Genomic DNA, 21,961 nt, shown 5'->3' on the forward strand with positions numbered 1-21,961 from the left:
TAAGAAACTTGAAAGATTTAAACAAAAAGAAGAAATTTGAAGCAAATTTTCATTTTACATCTATAGAAGCCATGGATATTTCTAGAGTTTAGACTGAAATTACAAAAGGAATTCTCAGAATAAAAATCTAATTAAAATACAATGAAAATTTTAAGACTCAAATTAGTTTTGGCTGAAGATTAATAGAAGTACTTAAAATGATTTTGAAACAATGAACCAATCTAGTTTAAATTTCACATTCAGTCAATTTAAGTGCTAAGACAAATTTATACTTGAAAACCCCAAAACAAAATTTAATATAACAAGATCTAGAGATTGAAATTGATAAATTCAGCCTAAAAGTGGAAATCCAGTAGAATCTTGAAATATTCTGCCCAAATGAACCATAGATAACATATGTTTAAAATTTATGCAAAGATAAATTCAAGACAAATGGGGTTTGAATTTGGAGACCATAGACTAAGCAATTCTTATTTCAAGAAATCTTTTTCATATGAAAGAGAAGAAATCTGACACCAAAATTAATCACTAGAATTCATTTTAAAAGCAAGAATCATATTAACTTTAAAGAAAATATTGATGAAGGAAACTTACTGGTAAGGATGCTCAACAAAAGTCCTAGCCGAGATGCTTACCCATTTATACTTCTAGAAAATTTTAGAACACAATGCCCAAATCGCAAGTGATGGCTGCCTTGAGATGTCTCTAGAATGTTCAACTGAAATGCCTAATATAGAAAATGCCGAGACTAATATAACAACAAAGATGGAGCCGGCTCATAGCATTGTTGGAGCCTACTCTTGTGCTCTTCTTGAGATGCTGAGAGACTGATGTTTATAACCATCATGGGAGCCGGCTCTTATGTTATATAGAGTCGGCTCTATAAATTCCTTGGAGCCTGCTCTTGTTTTATCAGGAGCCTGCTCTATTGTTCCATTAGAGGCGGCTCAACATTGAATAGAGCCGGCTCTTTTCCATCATTGAAGAGATCCTGGAAGGAGGCTTTGTAAGCAAGCATATGTGCCCTCAGAATTTAAAACCCCAATAATGATGCATATACTCAAGCTCCAATTGCACAACCACTTGTCACTTCGTGTTTTCAATTATTATGTTGAGTGACAAGAAACTTTCCACACAGCATCATTGAACCAACCCACAACATCTCTTTCAATATTCTTTTCTGCTCAAAGATATGACTGTATATTAAAGCTCGATCAAAATTGAAACTTGCTTGGATTGAGATTCAATTGGACGAACTGTGAAGCTTGATGGAATCAATGATTTCTTCGTTCCGAGATCAATGGAAACTTCACCGGACTGAAATTCTGCTTGTTTGATCACCGGAGCTGAAACACTATAGAATATAATTATTTGTGAAGCTTGCCTGAACTATTGCTGTAGTATGAAGCTCGCCGGTATTAACGGAGATAGTTGTGTCTCGTCGGTGGACTGAAATTGCAGCTTGGAACTTGTGATTTGGTCATCGGAGCTTGAATGCAAGCTTAGAGCTTTTGGTTTTGGGTCTTATTGATCTGAGCTATTGCCGGAAAGTTGATTGCTGTAGCATCTTCACCGGACTGATGTACTCAGTTCTGAAATAGAAGGAAGCTCGCTGGAGGTTGTAGATGATGTAAGCTATGGCAGCAGCTGTTGCAGCTTTCAGTTTGGTCTTGGAACCTTACTGTAGCTGAACTGTAACTTCGCCTTTTAGGAACTGAAACTCACCATCGTTTGAATCTGCCATTCGTCTTCACATTAGTGGAGCTACAGCTGAGTCCAAATTGGTTTGATAGACTGAAGCTTACTTGGTCGGACTTTCGCTGGACTGATATGGAATTCAAAGGTAGCTCGGGCGTCACCAGAGTCAATAGACACCCGAAGCACACCCAAGACCTAGAAGCTCTCTCCTTTTTTTTTTTTTTTTTTTTTTTTTTTTTTTTTTTTTTTTTTTTTTCAAATCTACAGTCATGTATCAATGGAGCTCACTGGTTTTGAATTGATACTCTTCTCTCTCCGTTTAAGCTCTCCAAGACATTTTTCTATGAAGTTCAGTGGAGCTCATTGTGATGGCTCAAAACATTGTATATTTTCTTTGCTCTGCCGCTCACCCACATCTTAGATCTTGAGAGAGTAGATTTTAAAGCAGTTTGGCAACTGGCTTGGATAATTTGTGGAGACGGCTCTTAAAATTTTTGTAGAGACTACTCGAAAATTTTTTTTGGAGACGGCTCTTAAAATTTTTGGAGACAGCTCAAGATTAATTTTTGAGCCGGCTCTTCCTTTTGTTGAGTAGGCTCAATTGTCTGCAGAGGAGATCCCGAGAGTTGGAAGAAAATAGCACTGAAGGAGCCGGCTCTACCTTTTTCGAGAGACGGCTCTTCCTATTCCAATTTTGTATGCAGGTTGTGGAGTCGGCTCTTGTTTTAATAGAGCAGGCTCTTTCTTAAAATTTTTGAGATCCCGAGAGCAAGCAATTTGATATCATCTGTGGAGACTGCTCTGCCTTGTGTAGAGACGGCTCTTTTTCTTCAAAGAGACGGCTCTACTCTGAATGGAGCTGGCTCTGCTGCAGTTTGTTGGTTCATCTTCTCACAAAAGCTCAGAGGTTAAGCAATTCATTTCATAATTTAATTTCAGCCTCAAAATCTGTTATAGACCAGTTTCTGTAGAAACTCTGCATTCAGGGACAAAGCTGTAAAATCACTGCACCACTGCATTGAATTCGAACCTCTCAGATATATTTCATGTAAATACACTTACTCAGACAGTAAATACATCAAGATAAGCATGGTAAACAATTTTCATAGTTTGAATCCCAGATTTTCAGGCCTTAAACCTTAACAGCTTAGGTTTACTAGGCCAAACTTCAAGTTGGTCAGTTTTGATGTAACTTCTGAACTTCACTAGTCTCTATTCAACCACAGACATTTGCTAGAATGATTGGCAGATGAATCACAACAAGATATTAACACTTCCTTTCATAAATTAGAGGTTGAACCAGAAAATAAGCTTAAATGAGGGTTAGGGATATGAAAAACTTACTTCAGCTCAACTTTATTCAAGTGAGCACCTCCTGCAGATGTAAACTTGATATAAGAGCTTATTTAAACCTTCTTCAAGCTAAGATAGTGATTCCAGCAAATTTAAGTCCTTCCAGACACCTTTTGCACCAAATTTTCAGTTTATTAAGCATCCATCATCACTTTAATGTATATTACATTTGCTTACTGATTTCTGAGAATGTATTCAGCTTTCATTCTTGATTAAGAACTCAGGAAATCATGTGTTCATATGGCCTCTCGAGACACTCTCATTTAGCTTTCTTTTCAAGGGTTTTCTTTTTACTTTGATGCTTACCCTTTCAATTTGTTATAACAGCCTTTGTATAGACCACACACTTCTAACCCTTAGGAAAACAATATACATTCTCATTCTTCATTTTAATGAGATGGCTCTTCCAATGAGATTTGTTCCTCAAGTTGAACAACCTCATTTACTATATGTATGGAAGTGACACAAATAAGTAGATAAAACATTTAAGATCACAAAAGCATATAGATGACTTTTTATACATTGCTACTTTAATACATTTGATAAGGTTCACATGAAATAGAATTGATGATCTACATTAGATAATGTATGCTTTCATTTGATGGCATATCTTCCAATAAATCCATCACAAAGACTGGGCATAGTTAATCTAAAGATCATTTGAAAGATAGAAAAACATTTCTTGTTAGCATGTTCATAACTCAAAAAAAAAAACTTTTATGCAAAATATCAAAACATAGACATTTTTACATCTATTAGGAACAAGTAGCATATCAAGAGCGTCATGCTTAGAATTTCATGATTGAATATTTTATATAAGAGCAAAATAATGAGAAAGGAATTATTTATCCATGGTACTAACTTCATTAGCTTGGAAGTTGTTTCTCAAATAGATGCATCATTTAAAATCCTTGATTGATGCCATCAAATAACCCTATAAGAAGGGTATTCTTCTTTTGGTACCCAAATTTTCTTGGGTCCATATAAGTTAGGCAATGGAACATAAGTTCCTTTTGGAACCCAAACCTTCATTGACCTCAACTTCTTTCTAAATGGACAATCATGAATTGTGTGTCCTAGCCTCTTACAATAATTGCATTTAAAGGAATGGGTACCACTTTTGACAAAGTGATTATATAAAGGATTTCTTCTTCTCAACAAGCATGCATCTTTAGTATGAGGATCACGTCTTATCTCATTTTTGAAATAGACAACTCTTTGATTTCCAAGTATAGAACTTAAGTTCTCTTTTCCTTTGGTTGTCTTTGCTAAAGTGCCATTTTGATCATCAATGATTTCCTTTGAAAAATTATACTCGGAAACGCAATCAATTGATGGTGGCTCTATAGATAGTACATTATCCTTTTCCTTTTTCAAGGATTCGTTTTCAAGTTGGATCTTTTGTAATTCTTGCACAAGATAATGGTTTTTCATTTTCAAAGAATCATTTTCCATTTGGACTTTTTCATGTCTTTGAGAGAGATTGTGATTTTCCTTTTTAAGAGAAGAACATTTCACAGTCATTTTATCTAGCACACCATGTAACTCTTTAAACGCATCAAGTAATCCATTATGTGCATCAACTAGTTCATTATAAGAGGCTTCTATATCAAAAAATTCATAATTAGAATTTACCTCATCTTCATCGGCCATGAGACAAAGTTTGTCCAACTCTTTAATGTCACTTGCTTCTTTGCTAGAAGCTTGGAGAGCAATACTCTTCTTTTGAGTTGCTTTATTTACTTCACTATAGGAAGAAGAGTAAGTTCTACTAAGAAAATTCAAATGATTAGTAAAGTTAGTAGAACTAGAATACATCTCACTAACTAATTCATTTTCATTTATGATGGAAACAGCATCTTTTTCAATAAACATAGGCATATATGATTCCTCACCATTAATTGATCCTCCATAGACTAATTCAAGTGAGTTCCAAATTTCTTTAGCCGTTTTACAAAAGATAATCTTATTGAACTCATTTTTGCTTAATGCACAATAAAGATGGCATATGGCTAAAGTATTACACTGTATTAATCTATGATCATTTTCATCCCATTCTCCTTTCGACTTAGGAATTTTATTTCCTTCAAGAACTTTAGTTGGGATATGACCACCATTTTCTATAACTTTCCACACATCAATATCAATACTTTTTAAAAATGCCCTCATTCTAATTTTCCAATAGATATAATCATTTCCATCAAAATAAGGAGGTTTATCAATGGGATAACCTTCTAAGAGTGTCATACTACCATTGTTGGCCATGATCGTGCTCTAAGACGGTTAAGTCCTTTAATAGAGTTTAGGCTCTGATACCAATTGTTACCCAAGAATTGACTCTAGAGGGGGGGGGGGGGGGGTGAATAGAGTCAATGGCCAATTTTCGCAAATTATAGAAGTACAATTCTAATCAACAATATAACCAATTATGTAATAAACAAGATATGAAAGTAATCAATTTAGCATAACTGTAAAAGAGATAAGGGAAGAGAAATTGCAAACAATAACACGGCGATTTTTGCGAGGTTCGGAAACTCCTACTCCTCGGCTCAAGATTCCTCTTGAGACTTCCCAAATTCCTTAGAGCTTCTCCTTAATGGTGGAAAGCAAACCTTCAACTGAAGCAAGACCTTGCTTCTCTTTCTTGCTAGGAGAACATCCTTCTCCTAGGCTTCCTTTTGGGTCACACCAACCCTTTACAGTATCCTTGCTAAGAGACCACCTCTCTTAGTTTTACATAGGCCACACCAGCCCTTACAATTTCTTTGCTAAGAGAAACTCTTCCTCCTAGGCTTACAGCAGATTTGTAGATAGAATTTGCAGTACAAGAAATCCTCTCAAGAACTGATACAAATCAAACCTCACAATAGAGTATATATGAAATCAAGTGAAGCTCAAACTCTACGTATGAAATGTATGAGAGATGATGAGGAAAATACAGAACAAAAGCTCTGATGAAATACTAGAACAAAAGTTCAGCAAAGGCTCACTAAATGCTCTCTGAAGTTCACTCTGATTCAACTATGGAAGCTTGTATATGAGATACAGATCGATGTCTGAACAGAGGCTCTATGAGTGAGTATAACCAGAACAAAAGCTCTGTATAATGGTAGAGCCAAAAGCTCTCTTTGATGCACTTGAATGAATGTTCTTGAATGCTCTCTCAAGAAGTATAATAGAGCAAAAACTCTATGAAGATTAAAACAAGAGCAACAGCCCTTTCAATCTTTACTGGAATCTCTCAAGATAGAATAAGAGTGAAATGAGAGAGATGATGAGAAGATTGAGAACACAAGCTCTTTTTGCAATGTAATATGATCTCTCTTAAAAACGTATTTTCTTTTCAGACAAACCCTCTGTATATATAAAGAAATTCATAGCTCAATATAGCTGTTAGAAGTGGTTAGAGGAAATAAATGCAGAAAAATTACCGTTGTAATTCAAAACCCTCAAAGGAGCCGGCTCTTTGCAAAAGTGGAGGCGGCTCAATTTCAAATGGAGGCGGCTCCATTAGAAAAGTGGAGCAGGCTCTTTTTTTTGAAAAGGAGACGGCTCAATGGAAAAGTGGAGCCTTCTCTAGATTTTTAGGGCCTTCTCTACTTTCGTAGAGCCTTCTCTACGTTTTGGTAGAGCCCTCTCTAGTTTTTCATTGAGCCTTCTCTACTTTCCTGAGCCGTCTCTAATTTTGTAGAGCCTTTTCTAGTCTTTGAGAGAGCTGGCTCTATTTCATATAGAGGCTGCTCTTGCTTCATGAAGGCTGCTGCTAAAATGGACAGAAAAAAGTGCATGATTTCAAATGGACATAACTCAGTCCATGAAACTCCAAATGAGGTGAAATTTGAGTCTAAATTTATTGTCTTGAAGTCAGCTATCTAAAGCCACCGGCCTTGCTCAAAAATTCCAACCATAAAAAAAGTTATGGCTGTTTAAGTGCAACCTGGTCAGAATTTTTGCAGAGCAGAATCAGGTATTTTGTGAAGCTCATATCTCAGTCATTTTTAATCCAATTTAGGTGAAATTTGAGTCTAAACTTAAGGGCTCGAAGTCCGCTTTCCAATGCCACTGGCCTTGTGTAAAAATTCCAACTACACAAATAGTTATAGCAGTTTTAGTGCAAGCTGGTCTGAAATTTTCTAGGCTGAAAATAGCTTATTTTGAGATATCCATCTTTCTAGCACCTAGGACTTTGATGAATGATTCAATTAAGTTCAAGGCCTGTTTCTAAGAGTCTAGGGACATATGAAGATGATAAATTTCAAGTGCATTGTGTCCTAGAGTTATTTACCAAATTTTGGCAACAAAGGCTTTAAAGATGAAAAATTAATTCAATGCCTTTTCCTTTTCTTTTTAGAGACCAAAATAAATATAATGATTAATGTGTATGGTCCTAGAATTTCTAGCTTAAAAAATGAGTTCTTTCAAAGCTTATCAAACATGAACTAACTCTTTTTTAGCAAAGATTTCATATGACAATATATATATAAATGAAGTTCCTAGTCTATTGCAAATGGTCATAGGAGCATATGAATGAGATATGATATGCATGGTCCTATAATTTTGAGCTTCAAAAAATATTCAAATATACTTTGACATTGAATCTTAAGCTCTCACCATCCTATCTACCCTTTTCTTCATTCTTTGACCATGATCGTTTAGGCTTGATGAAGACTTGTTTTCTTTCTTTGAAATGCTTTGTGTGATCTTTGAAGTCCAAGTTTTTCTTTGATTTCTTGCAACTTTGATGCTTCCTTGAATCCATTGCTTGAATGTTTGGAATGCTTTGGAATACTTGGAATGGATCTTCTAGCTCATCATTGAGGATTGAATGTTGATCAACTATATATCACTCAATTAAAACATTAGTACTTAAACATCATTAATGGTTTGTAATCATCAAAACATAAGATTGACCTTTAGATAAAATCCTTAGGCCAACACTTCTCGATACTCAATTCTAGCTTGCAATTCTACATTCTTTCTCATCAGGACCTCGATCATACTCATCAGTTCATCAAGCTTCGACTGTTGGCCATTCTCTAATGGATTTGAGCTCTCACCCTCTATCATCATTCCTGATCAAAGCAAAGTCAGTAGCTGCAAGTTTCAGATTAGATCTGAGCTTCACTAATGCGAACGTACTAGATCTAGACTCGAACCTGCTGAATTATGATCTTCTTTTGCTGGATCTGAATCTCTCCTACCTCAAACTTATCAGATTTAGCCTCACTAAACAAATCACAATTGCGTAGATTTAATGTGAATCTCTCACCACCAGCCAGAATCGAAACTCTGCAAGATAAATTCCGATCGCACCAATTTGGATTCAACTTTCAGAGATCAAGCTTTTTCTTTACGAACTAGTCTTGATTGAATCAATCTTGATCAGTTCACACAGACGGTGCCATTGAAGACGCAAGAAATATCTTTCTCTATTTGGACAGAATATCCTTACACTTCAAGATTTTCCAACCCTTTTTCCCTTTAATTTCCGTTTATTTATAGACTGTTACAATCTTTCTAGAAGCTACCTAACTAACTTCTTATGTTGGGCCCACACCCTGGGCCTCTCTAGTTATAGGCCTAATTACTTTCAGTAGACCTTTGGTGTGATACCCCCTGGATCCGAGACACGGGTTGATCTGGCCCAGGCCTAAACCCGAGGGAATATCAAACAATTAATATTTAAAACGAACACAGATTACAAAATGAATTAAGTATAAATAATAAAAGCTGAAAGATCTCTAAATAAAAACCTCAGATAATAAATATTAATAAAATCCAAATCCTTTCCAAAACCTCCATCATTATAAACAATTCGGGAATCCATCTCTAGTGGACCCCTAATAACAGTCCAACTGAAATATAAATAACTAAAAGAACAACTAGAATTAAGCTATGGAAAGAAGTCCTACGTCGTCAGAAGAGTGAGTAGTAGTCTCTGTTCAGCACGAACAAGTCTAAGTCTGGAACTGACGAGTACCTGAAAAATAGAAGTGGGTCAGGCCCACGAACAAGTTCTATCATACTACAATCCAAGTAGAGACTCGATATGCATATACATTCTAACCAACTCAACAATAGCTAATAGTCCATACATAAGTATATCCACATTACGGGACTCTTACTGAACTATGAAGAGGGTCTCAACCTGAATAGAAGGTAACATGCAAAATGCACCTAAGTGGGCATGAGTACCTAAGCCTAACAGGGTATACCTCAACCAACATGGCCAGCTACGCATCTTACTACATATACGCTCCCTAACCGTCGACATTGAGACTCAAGCTCATGCCACGGTACCATAAATGTATATTTAAAGTCCTATCCTATCCATCCATAAGAAATCCAGTTAGTCGTTCAGCTTGTTCAACTGCACAGACTTTTTGGGTCCTGAGTTCATTAAGGATACTTCTGAGACGATCGTTCTCATTCGTGATCGTATGCGTACTGCTCAGAGTAAGCAAAAGAGTTATGCCGATCGTCGTACTCGGAGTTCAGGGTTGGAGATCAGGTTCTACTCAAAGTGTCACCTATGAAAGGTGTTATGCGCTTTGGGAAGAAAGGGAAGTTGGCACCATGGTTTGTCGGTCCATTCATGATTACGGATCGAGTGGGCACTGTAGTTTATTGGTTGGCACTTTCGGATAATTTGGATCATGTGCATAATGTGTTCCATGTTTCCATGTTACGAAAATTTCTGCGCGATGAGGATCGGTATCAGCATATCGATGTTAGGGAGATTAAATTGCAGCCGGATGCAACATATTTGGCGCCACCGTGTCGTATTGTCGACCGGAGGGATTAACTCCTTCGTAATAAGGTTATTCCTTTGGTGCGTGTTCACTGGAGTCATCACAATGAGGCTGAGTCCACTTGGGAACGGGAGGATGTTTTTCGCTCGCAGTTTCCTGAAATAGTGGAAGAAGGTAAGAACGAATTCCGAGAACGAAATTCCTTTTGTTAGGGGGGAAGAATATAATACCCTTAATTTTAAAAGGATATTCCTAGTATTTAATTTATTATTTAATTGCATTTTATTTGATTATGTGTCATTTTATTTGATTATTTGCTTAATTGTTTTATATTGTGGTGATTATTGAATTAGTTGTATGATTTGAATTTATTATATTATTTGTATTATTTGACTTATTTAAATTAAGTTAATTGCTTTATTAATATGTAACTGTTTGACTATTTGGATTAAATTAAAATTAATAGTTGTATTTAGTAATTGGGTTGCCTTAACTGTTTTAATTAGTTTAATTATTTAATTAATTTATTTAATTGGTTCACTGTTTATTTATTTTGTTTATCGTATCTATTTTTTTGTTTATCGTAACTTAGGGTTTTAGGATTCAGCATGGTCGACTTATAGTTAGAATTGGAATAGGGTTTTGGTTAATTGAAGCCTATAAATACTATAGGATATGTCGACTTAGGGTTTTAGAACAGAAAACTTAATTCTGTAAACCAAAAACAGAGAACCCCTATTCCCGTAGTGAAAGAAACAGAGAGTTATAGAGAGAGATAGGAGAGGAAGGCTAGGTTGGACCAAGGAGGAGGAAGGAGAGGTTGCTCATAGGTGAAACCAATAGCAACAGAGGTGGAACTACAGTCTAGGACATTAACGGAACATTCAGAGACCATGGAATTAGAGTTTCAAATCTGAAACTCAAAGGCAAGTCTCTATTCTACTCTTTCCTTTAAATCTGTGTTCTGTGCATGCCTAACTAGTCTCCAGGGGTTTAATGAATGCTAAAATTGAGTAATTATGCATACTTAATTGAACTAAAACAAAGGATTGTATGTTTTTAGTTTTATATTCTTGTTTTGAATGATTCTGGAATTTTTGATGCATAATTGATGTTTAAGTTAAATCTTTGCATGTTAAAATATCTAAAATAATTTAGTATGGATGTATGGGACTTAGGTTGAAGCTTAGAGGCTTTAATTATGGAGTTTTAGGGTTTACAGAGGCTGAACAGACGAAGAAGATGACTTTAGCACCAACTCAGCCGACTAAGTTGGGAACTCAGCCGACTAAGTTGGGAACTTAGCCTGCTAAGTTGGCAACTCAGCCAGCTAAGTTGAACAGCGACCTGGATGTTGGTTTTAATTGCCCAGAATTATTTCTAAACCTATTTTAATTAATCTAAATGGGTTTAATGGACTTAGGAAGATCCCAAAATGTATCTTATATTTATATATGCTAAAAGGGTGGATGGTTTGGAAATTTAAATAACTTATATGTTATTTAGATCAGATGGAAGGGTAAATTTAATTACTTTGACAATTGAAATTAATGTTTAAACGGATTAAACAATGTTTGTGAAACGTTATATTTGTTTATCTGAGATGTATGTTGTGACTTGGAGGGTAAGTTAGCTGCATGCTATTTAAACTGTGGTATTGCTTAAATAAATGCCATATTTATCTGTATGATGTGTATTATATTATCTGTGGATTAAATTGATGTATTATTTTTATGTTGCATCATTTATTGGACTGGATGGTTTAATTTTGTATCATAATATTTCTGGTTTAATTGATGTATTATTATTTTGTTACATCATTTGTTGGACTGGATGGATTAATGCATCGGTATGGGACGGTGGCATTCTAGGGACGGATTAACCAAATAAGTTAAATCCTACCTAATCTGGATTAAGGTATGGATTAACCATAAAGGTTAAATCCATCTCCTACTTGTGTCATGTCAATAAAATAATTGTATGACCTACTTTGGTTTCTGGATGGATTGTTATACATATATCAAACCACTATATTAGATGGATGATATTTTGTATTAGGAGTATACGAATTTTATATATTTATGATATGGTGCCATGGTATGAGCTTGAGTCTCAGAACCATGGTTAGGGTGCGTCTTTCGCCTAAGATGGATAACTGGACATAGGTGTTGTTCCCTGGTAGGTCTAGGTACTCATGCCCACCTGTGGGTGCGTTTTCGCATGTTGTCTTCTATTCAGGTTAAGACAGACCTATTGGACTAGCGAGCGTCCTATAGTGTGTAACATATACATATATGGACTACTCTAGATATTGTTGAGCTATCTAGAATGTATCTGCATATCGGATTTCTGTATGGATCGTAGTAGGATAGGACTTGCATGTGGGCCTGACCCACTCTCTTATTTTTCAGGTGTTCGTCATTTCCAGGGTTAGAGCTTGGACGTGCAGAGCAGATACAGACACTCATTCTTTTGATTATGTAGGATTGCTTTCTATGTTTAGTTTTAAATTCTACTTCAGTTGTTTTAGTTTTAGTTTGGGATTTTATTAAGTGGTCCATTGGATGGATTCCCAAGTTGTATGGATTGGAGGTTCTAGAAAGTTTAGTTTTAATGATTAACGATTGAGGTATCTATTATTTAGTATTCGTTTAGTGTTATTATTTATTTCTTCTAAATTTATTTTGTAATCTGTGTTCGTTTTAAATATTAATTGTTTGATATTTCCTCGGGTTTGGGCCTGGGCTTAATCTACCTGTGTCTCAGATCCGAGGGGTATCACATTTGGCATGGTTCTTCAATCTTGGCCTGTTTTGCGAGAGCTTGGTTTGGACCAGGATCAATTACCCGGCCTATTACTATCATGTGGATCGTATCTGACCCACACCATTTTTGGCATCCTCAGAACCATGAGAGAAACCATGAGAGAAAAACCTCCAACAGTAACACTACCTCGTCGGCCGGCCAACAACTTGAAATCCTAATCACCCAATCACCTAAAACCACCTTTCAATCCCTCTCAACTTAAGCATAACCTATGTCAAAGTTGATAGCCTAATTTCCAACTTTCAGTAGTCAATTCCAGTATCTCTTCAACAGATATCTTTCTTTAATTCTAACTCCTTCAATTCTCAACTACATAGCTTACATTCCCCCTCAGCCTCACCTGACTTGATTGAATGGTTACCAAGTTTAACCACTGGATTTTCACAGAGGTCCACAATGGATTACTTCTCCCCTCCCTCACTGTCATTTAGTTGGCACAAACTTGTTTGGTTCAAGCACAACATTCCCAAGCACAATCATATTTTTTGGATGGATGTCAAAGAGAGATTTTACACCCTTGATTCAAAGCCTATGCGGAATAAACACTGCACCAATAGATGTTACTTATGTATATCTGGTTGGGAGTCATTGGATCTCTTATTCTTCAAGTGCCCATTCAGTAGCTCAGTTTGGAAATTCATACAGAATGTTGCTGGGTTTTACATTAGGCCTAATTGTTGGACTTATCTCATTTCCTAGTCTTCATCCAACTAGCAAATGAATCACTTCACACTGCATAAGCTCTTGCTCTCGACTGTTGTCTACTTTATCTGGTTTGAAAAGAATGCCAGGGCCTTCAGAAACAGGCTTCTAATGCTCAACACATCATTCAGCTTATCAAAAGTTGCATCAGAGCAAGATTATCAACACTGGTTTTGAAGAAAGAGGCTGAGCTAAACCAAAAACATTCAATAGAGAATCTGCAGAAGATGTTCCCAGATGGATGTGCATTTGCTGGTTGCCACACATGGCTTCTTTCAGAGGATTAGCCAATTTTGGAGGTTGTCTTATAGGTCATAGGGATGTTCAGTCCCAGTTAGTGTTGATGTATACTAGTGTTTGTTGATGTTTTTGCTTGTTCATGTTTAGTTTTTATGCTGTACACTCCCCCTACTTGGGGGTATCCTGTACATTTTATTCTTTCCATCTTAATATATGCTTACCTTTTAACTAAATATATATATATTTTTATATATATATATAGAAATAAACTAGCCCATAAAAATCCTATTGATAAATTATTGTAAATTGTTTAAATTTGTATTGTTTATTTTAATAGGTATTTGCTTATATAAATTATATAACTTCAGCAACGCACTAACAAATCAATGAACTAAAATAGAGTGCTACAAAGAATTTAGTTGTTAGAGAATTTATAGTATTAATAATTTTATTTATAATCATTTATAATTCCATTCAAGTAAACATAAAGAGAATGTAATTTAACCAAAAACACTTATTTATTCATAAACGTAATTTAACACAAAAATAATAGCCAGTTGCATGGCTATTATTACACCGGCCCTTTCATATTTTGTTCGCACGTATACGATTTAAAAAACTGATGAAATTTTTTTTTTTTTTAAAAACTCACACTATCTGTATAATATTCCTCATTTCTCTTGCATTTTATGTAGTTGTCATTTTTGTCCATGCACACTAGCTCTTTAGTTTCCAAAACCCAGCCAAGACCAGGGAGGCAGTCACTTAAAAATGGACATCAGGCTCTTTGGTTGCATCTGCATCTTCTGGAATTTGAAGGTTGAACCAAAAATCACTGCATGCATCGTCATAAAAGCCATATGGACTTATATGTTCTTGGTACCATACTTGACAAATTTGAACTATTTGTTCGGGATCAATATACGTCGCTTGGAGATCATCCATGTACAAATCTTCCATTGAAAATGGTTGTGCCCAAAAGCTTGAAAGATCTCCGAATGTTTCTGATGAGCCAATCGACTCTATGGTCATGTATTCATCAATTTGAACAGCGGGATCAGCTGCATGTGACGAAGAGCAACAACCCATGGATGAGAGTGGTGAAATTGGGATATCGATGTTCATGGAGCCTACTGACTTTGAAGCTTCTATGACACCAGAAAGTGGAAGGTTGGTCTCAGCTAAGTTGTTTAATGCTGGTATTTTGTCCTTCAAGTGTTTCTTCAAGTGGGAGTGCCAGTGATTCTTAATTTCATTATCAGTTCTTCCACACAGTTTTTCTGAAATTGCTGACCTTCTGTAGTAAGAGAAAGAAGACAAGAAACCTATGTAATATCAATCCGAACATAGAAGTCCTAAACATTATATTTTCCTCCAACAAAAGAATTCAATTATCACAAAAAGGTCTTATATATAATTATATGTTACAAATAAATGTTGTATAAGTTATAGATGTGTGTGTTGTATATAGGAAAAAAAAACATTGACCTTGAACTTCAATCTCCCATATTTTGAATTTGTGCCACACCTGGTGCCATTTGGTTTGAAGTTCATTTTTTATGGTTAAATATATGTATCCTTCTCTGATCAAGTCAGTTTCAGTACATAATAGATGAATATATGCAGCTCTCTAACATTGCAATTTGCATATATAATATATCAGGTTACTATGAATATACATTCTCTGATACTAGGAAGAAAATTTTGTGAATGCTAGGTTTTTTTTCTTAACTCCAAAATAAATAAAAAATGCAAAAGGCATAAATAAATCAGTCACACAACCAAACACAAGATTTAGGCTGGGCTACTACGCGACTCCTTCTTGCCATCGATGTTCCCCACTCTATCAAACCATACATAAACTACCTCTACCCATCAACTCTCTCATGAGGCTACCACACTCCACTATAAAATTAGGGCTACCACCATCCACTTTAGAATTAGGGCTACATGTCTCTCATTCTCATAAGTCTCAACTTCAAACCTAGGTAACTATTTATAAAATTATAAATCAATTCTAATAATTACAATTCCTTGAAGCCCAAGACTTTTTTAACAATAAATTACCTAAAAAAATACACCTCTAAAATAAAAACCTAATTAGAGTAGAATTTGAGATACAATTCCTAACATAATGCACACAGTGCATCAATATCACATGCAATATCTTCAGCAATTACTTTCCAAAAAATATCTTCAGCAATTCTGGAAGTTACATATATTCTACAAGAAAGTTTAGAATTATATATATGTAAGAGTTGTATCTTCATTTATGCAGCTAGAAATTAGCTTATATCATAATCACATGTTAGAAATTTATCATTTTAATTAATGTGTCCTTTGCATGACTATTTTGCATATTTTGTACTAGATTCTTCTATAAAAAGAAATTTTATGAAATTAATTATTGGTAAGTCATCCAATTATTAAGTGCCCAAAGTGTTTGGAAGAATTTTGTTGTTGTTAAGTGCTTGGAAGATTGAAAGTGTAAAAATGACAACATAAAGGTTGATACAAGGAACTTTGAATTACAATAATCTCTTTCACTTCTCTAGTTAGGTGATCAATATTCTATTATGCCTAATGAAAAATTTGATGGGGAAGACGTACCAATAGTTTACTAATGGTATATAATCAATATTCTCTCATAAGGCTTTTGCATGTGTAATGAAATAGCACACTATTTAGTAGTTTGAAGATCTTATTTTACATAAAAGATTGAGACAATATATGTGCTGAATCTGTCTTAGGGCCAATTTTGAAGTCCAACCAAACTCCATACATAAGGAACTAGGGTTTGATTAGTCATATATGGTTGGAATGATCTCTGAGTCTACTTTCTAATTGGACAGACATAATCGAATTTGGACTTCTGTTGATCAATTTATAACAGATTTATTAAAAAGTGTTTTTGCAGTCTGAATTTTCTCCACTCGAAATTAAAAAACACAAAAGCGGTGATCAAGTTCTAAGGTTTTAATTATTTATTTATTTATTACTTATGATGGATCAAGGTGAGATCTATACTACTTCTAAAGTTTATAATTCATGGGGTTTTTGTGCATCAAAGTTAAATCCTAATCAATAGATTAGTAAAGTATCTTTTTAATGATTCTAACAAACAGAACTTTGCAACCTAATTTTATCGAAACATAATTAATAAATTCTGCATGTTAATTTGGCAAATTCCACACAGTATCTAGACTATACCTTACCAAGAAATAAACTTACAGCTCAAGATTTTCAGGTGCACACAGTATTCCACAGAGAATAATGCATAGCAAGGTTTGCTATACTTTAACCATGCTTAGTTTGAACTAGTATGGTTAATGTATAGGCTGTATAGCAAGGTTTTGGTTGTATATATAGCAGTTGCTTTTTGACATAACTGAATATATATAAAAGGTATTTCTAAAGATGACCAGTTACTTGTTTCCCAGCATTTCATGCAGTTCGACTATGGTTTCGTCTTCTTCCTTGCTAAAGTTTCCGTGCTTTATGCCCGGCTTTAAATAATTCACCCAACGTAACAAACCTGGAAAATATATAATCAAACTCAAGAAGGTTAGCATAAACATATATGTAATAAATGAAGCAAATGAAAAGACACTCAGATCGATGAAGTTTTTAATAGTATATGAAATATTCAAGTTATTTTTGGGAGTATTGGCGTTTTGGAATTAAAATTGAAAAAAAAAATTAGTTGAAAGTTTCAATTAAATTTCATCCAATTCCAATCATCGATTCAGTGCTATCAAACGTGGCATCAGAGAATTGATTCTTATATACCAGCAGCTATTGGAGTCACGTTCCAGTTCCAAATGCCATATCTTTTGATGTAAGCTATCAACCTTTGATCTTCTTCAGGACTCCATGTGCCTTTCTTTAAAACTCAGATCTAGGAGCCCTCACCATCTCTATGAGAATAATTTGAGTTCTCACTTCTCAGTCCCAAATTAATAGTTCAGAAGAGTACTAGTACTTATATCTTATATATGATCCAATAGTAAACTTCTTTTCTATCTTATATATGATCCAATAGTAAACTTCTTTTCCAAGTTCCGACTTTTTTTAATGGCTCTGCAATGATATTCAAAGATATTGAAGCCAAAAAATTCAATAATAGAGGGTTCCTTCCACATCATGAATTAATATTTGTTTAATTGTAGAAACTTGTCCCCCACGGTAGGAATTAGACAAAATACATTCACATACAAGTTTAAAACTAAAAAGAGAGGACGACCAAGACCAAGTCCACTCTCAGTACCAACCTTTTTTTCTTTTTATTTTATGTTTTACTATATATATATTTCATTTAACGCATATGATCAACAAGCGTAAATTGGTTATTTTTTTAGACCATCTATTTCAAGCGACATCTTCTCTCTTTGAAGATCGATGTTATATCAAAATTACTCTGCTTAATCCATATGTATATTGTTATATTTTTGCGCGCGCGCGCGCGCACACATATATATAATGAAACAATCACCAAATATTCATTTTTCCTGGATCACGATAAGACTGTCAACTCAACAGTTCATGCTATTGCTGGTGTGCATTTACCATTTGTGTTATCATTTGAGGATATTTTAGCTAAATTACTTTTTTGTATCATTTTTGTAATGCCTCTGTCTTTTACATAATGTAACAACTTTATATTATTAATGCAAACTTAAAAACGATAATGCAACAATTACATAAATGTGCTGAATTATTCATTTATGTGTTGTATTTTCGATATAAATGCATCTTATAATTTTTAAAAATTGTTGCATGAGTGTTAAAAACGTTGTATTTTGTGATGTAACTATGTTGCATTTTGATAAAGATGTGTGATGTAGCTTGTAGGGGTTCTTTTCTACTAGATAATAAAACAACAATAAAATAAAGTTATCAAAAATACAAATACGAAGGAAAACAGAGGAGATGCTCAGTGTAGGAGGAGGAGAAGAAGACCAACTATCAAGATAAAGATGGTGGTAGGGCGAGTATACAATATCTCATGACAGCTTTTCTTCTTTCGGGGTTAGTTCTTGCTTCATAGGACAGTGCCATTTATAGATCTGGATTCCATTGGTTATTATCCAATGGTTCCTTCCATGCATGGTCCCTCGCATGCATTACCCCCAATCTGGATTACGTGAGTAATCCTGGAGATTTAGGAGTCTGAATGGTCAAATCCTTTCCTCGAGTCTTGTCCCATGTTGTCATGTCACTTCTCCATTAATCAGGGGCATTAAATGTTGCTTGGCCGTCGGCTGGTCAAGTCTGACATAGTATTAATTGTGATTTTAAGGTTTGCTATCATGACATGTATAATCACATCATCTTGTTAATTGGGTCTTGCCGAGAGCGAAGGCACCTCTTGACTTCTCATCCACCAATCCAAGATCCTCTTAAGTTTCTCAAATATGGATTACTATAACACGAAGATCCTACCTTCATCCCGTGCTAAGGAGCTCCAGCCTTTCAAAGCAGTATTGTCTGGCATAACACCAGGATTCGAGGTATTCGAGAGTTGGTCTCTCGAGGCTTGATGGGCCTGGTGTGGCGCCAGGGCTTGGGGTGCTCGAGGATCAGCTTCTCAAGGCTTATTGGGCCTGGAGCGATCCCAGGGCTTTGTATGCTCAAAGTTTGATCTTTCAAGGCTTGAGGGCCTGGAGCGATGCCAGGCTTAGAGTGCTCGAGATTTGATCTTTCGAGGCTTGATGGGCCTGGAGCGATGCTAGGGCTTAGGGTGCTTGAGATTTGATCTTTTGAGGCTTGAGGGCCTGGAGCGATGCCAGGGCTTAGAGTGCTCGAGATTTGATCTTTCGAGACTTGAAGGCCTGGAGCGATACTAGGGCTTAGTGTGCTCAAGATTTGATCTTTCGAGACTTGATGGGCCTGGAGCGATGCCAGGGCTTAGAGTGCTCAAGATTTGATCTTTCGAGGCTTGAGGGCTTGGAGCGATACCAGGGCTTAGAGTGCTCGAGATTTGATCTTTCGAGGTTTGATGAGCCTGGAGCGATGCCAGGGCTTAGAGTGCTCGAATTTTGACCTTTCGAGGCTTTTGACTTTTCAAATTACCACGGAGGATTCGGCTAAGGTTGTATTGACTTATCAACATGCCACATCAGCTTCAAATAAGTGACACCCACATAACTGTGTTACATGTGCGCAAAATCCCCTAATATCCACCAATCTATTAAATATTGTCATGTAGTGATATGATATATTAAAGTAAAATAATTTTTTTTACGTGACATGATACAATTAGTTGATAGCATATATAACGAATTATTAAAGATGCAGAGAAGTCTTTATCGATTGGAAGGATATGAGTTGTCATGAAAAAAATTGAAAACCACATATGTATATCCTTATATATAGAAGTTGCAAGGAAGAAGGAGAAAAATTGAAGGAAGATACGGAGACACTCAAATGGTACATGTTTACATTGACTTAGCTTCTTCCTAGTTTTCTTGGAAACTGAACAATTTTCAAGGACCGACAACCAAATAACATTTTCTAAGACTGTAAAAGTCTAAGCTACGTAGTGGAGGGGCACGAAGGTTAATTTACCTATGACTATATATGAGATGCACTGGTATAACTTATAAGATCATAGTCATGATTTATAACTTATAAGATCACAAAAGGCATCTCAAAAACGTCTCAATGTAATGGACTACAAATCTTGAAATTCAAACAATATCATTTGACTCAGTTAGAAATTCATTAGTAACGCTCTATTAAACTGAAGTGATTCCACAACTGTTACAGTTTAGTGGTTACTGGTTAGGCAATAGTTTAGTAAATTATTAAAAAACTAATATACACTTTACTTTATTAAAACATTTCTATTAGTTAATTGTACCAATAATGTGAAATAATTTATCCCGTTGAAGGGGTTAAAAATAATAAGATAAACACTATTTTGAAGATAAAAATTTTCTGAAAAAAAATAATAAACATAAAAATTTAGTATGGATTGATAATACTTTTGTTTATTACATTTACTATTGTTTTCGATTAATTTTTTTATTAAGCAAGACCATACAAATTGAAGAGAAAAATTATTTACATTTAAGTAACACAATTAAACAAAAGAAAATAAATTCAACTGTGTACAGTATTCCTCACATCTTCTTCAAGGAACTATTTACACTCAAGTAAAATCAAACCTTAGACCTTGTCTATCTCTCATTCCCTCTTACAATGAAAACTATTTAAAAAGAAATTTAATGAGTCAAAATGGTAGTTAGCTAGTGCTCAACAAACCTAGAAAATTCTCACTTGTAATAACGAAAAATTAATGAATGAAATTTTGTATTAGGAACTTGAACTAGATACTTTTAATTAGGGATAATTCCAAAAAAAAGGATTTTTGAAGGTGAATTGCCAAATCCATGGAGTCAAATCTACCCTTTCCAAAAAAATAAATTTATGGAGGTTAATTGCCAAAATTATGGAAATCTACTGTACATTGTATTTTCATTCCCGAAGTGCCCCTTTTACTGTTGAATGGGGTCTTCTTGCTGTTTCTCCTCCTCCATCACCAGCTGTAACAACAACGCCGCGAACGGCATGTGCCGATACCCATTATCGTCTTCTCCATGTAGCTTGGCTTCTTACGATGCTTCAAATTGTCGGCACTGACAGCACCGGGGTCAACCGCTGTCCTTAGTCATCTTCTTCCTTAGATCGCATGTCTAACGTGCTCCAACACTCTGCTCTTCTGTTCTGGTTAGACCATAGGTAGACAAATAAAGGTATTTAGTTGAAATTGATGTTAAAATAAAATTAATGAACCACAAACCAAGAAGTTCGAAAGATCAAACCAGAACATTCCTCAACCAACCAACATGGAAAGGACCGATCTCGTTGGTTCGGAGAGAACCAAGGATCTCATCAGCACCAGTCAAACATGATGTGACCCACCTAGTCAGAGCCACCAATACCATGCATCTTTACTATCCAAAAAGTCATACTCCATGGCACTGCCATGGTTCTAGTTGTTTTTCTGAGCTTTAATTTCTTCCTCAGAATAAATATCTAATCAAAAGACACATACCATCTTCTTCGAATTTAAAGAATATATTGGTTGTCGTTGCACCAAAGCACAAAAGTGTATAGTGTGGCCAAGTTTAAATTTATAGAATGCCACTACCACAACTAACTATTAATGTAGGTAGAGTAAGTAAGGATCGTCCCAAGGGAAAGGAAGGGTATTTTTGCTTGGAAATCAATGTCGGGTTAGTAGGTCGAATGATCAAAGATGGTTTGGTGGTTGAATTAGACTACAATTTAAACTAAATAAATACAATGTAAGGCAATTAAAGTAAAATGAGGTGTAGAGAATATAAAAGAGGAGTTTTGGGACTTAGAATTTACTACTAAGCATT

The 21,961-nt window shown here is 35.2% G+C and overlaps 1 protein-coding gene across 1 annotated transcript; it reads right to left on the reverse strand.

Annotated features, from left to right (window-relative positions):
• Window positions 1-14,336: 14,336 nt before the first annotated feature.
• On the reverse strand, window positions 14,337-21,145 carry LOC132277557 (transcription factor MYB30-like). The gene is made up of 2 exons (XM_059779407.1): window positions 21,075-21,145; window positions 14,337-14,868 (listed from the first exon to the last, which is right to left on the reverse strand). Exons 1-2 carry the CDS (start codon window positions 21,143-21,145, stop codon window positions 14,337-14,339), a joined length of 603 nt encoding a protein of 200 aa, XP_059635390.1.
• Between the last annotated feature and the right edge of the window lie 816 nt (window positions 21,146-21,961).

The sequence above is a fragment of the Cornus florida genome, unplaced genomic scaffold, assembly GCF_030987335.1.
Source record: "Cornus florida cultivar Cherokee Brave unplaced genomic scaffold, ASM3098733v1 CherokeeBrave_3.0.0_Hap2_Chr01, whole genome shotgun sequence".
Taxonomy (NCBI): Eukaryota; Viridiplantae; Streptophyta; class Magnoliopsida; order Cornales; family Cornaceae; genus Cornus; species Cornus florida.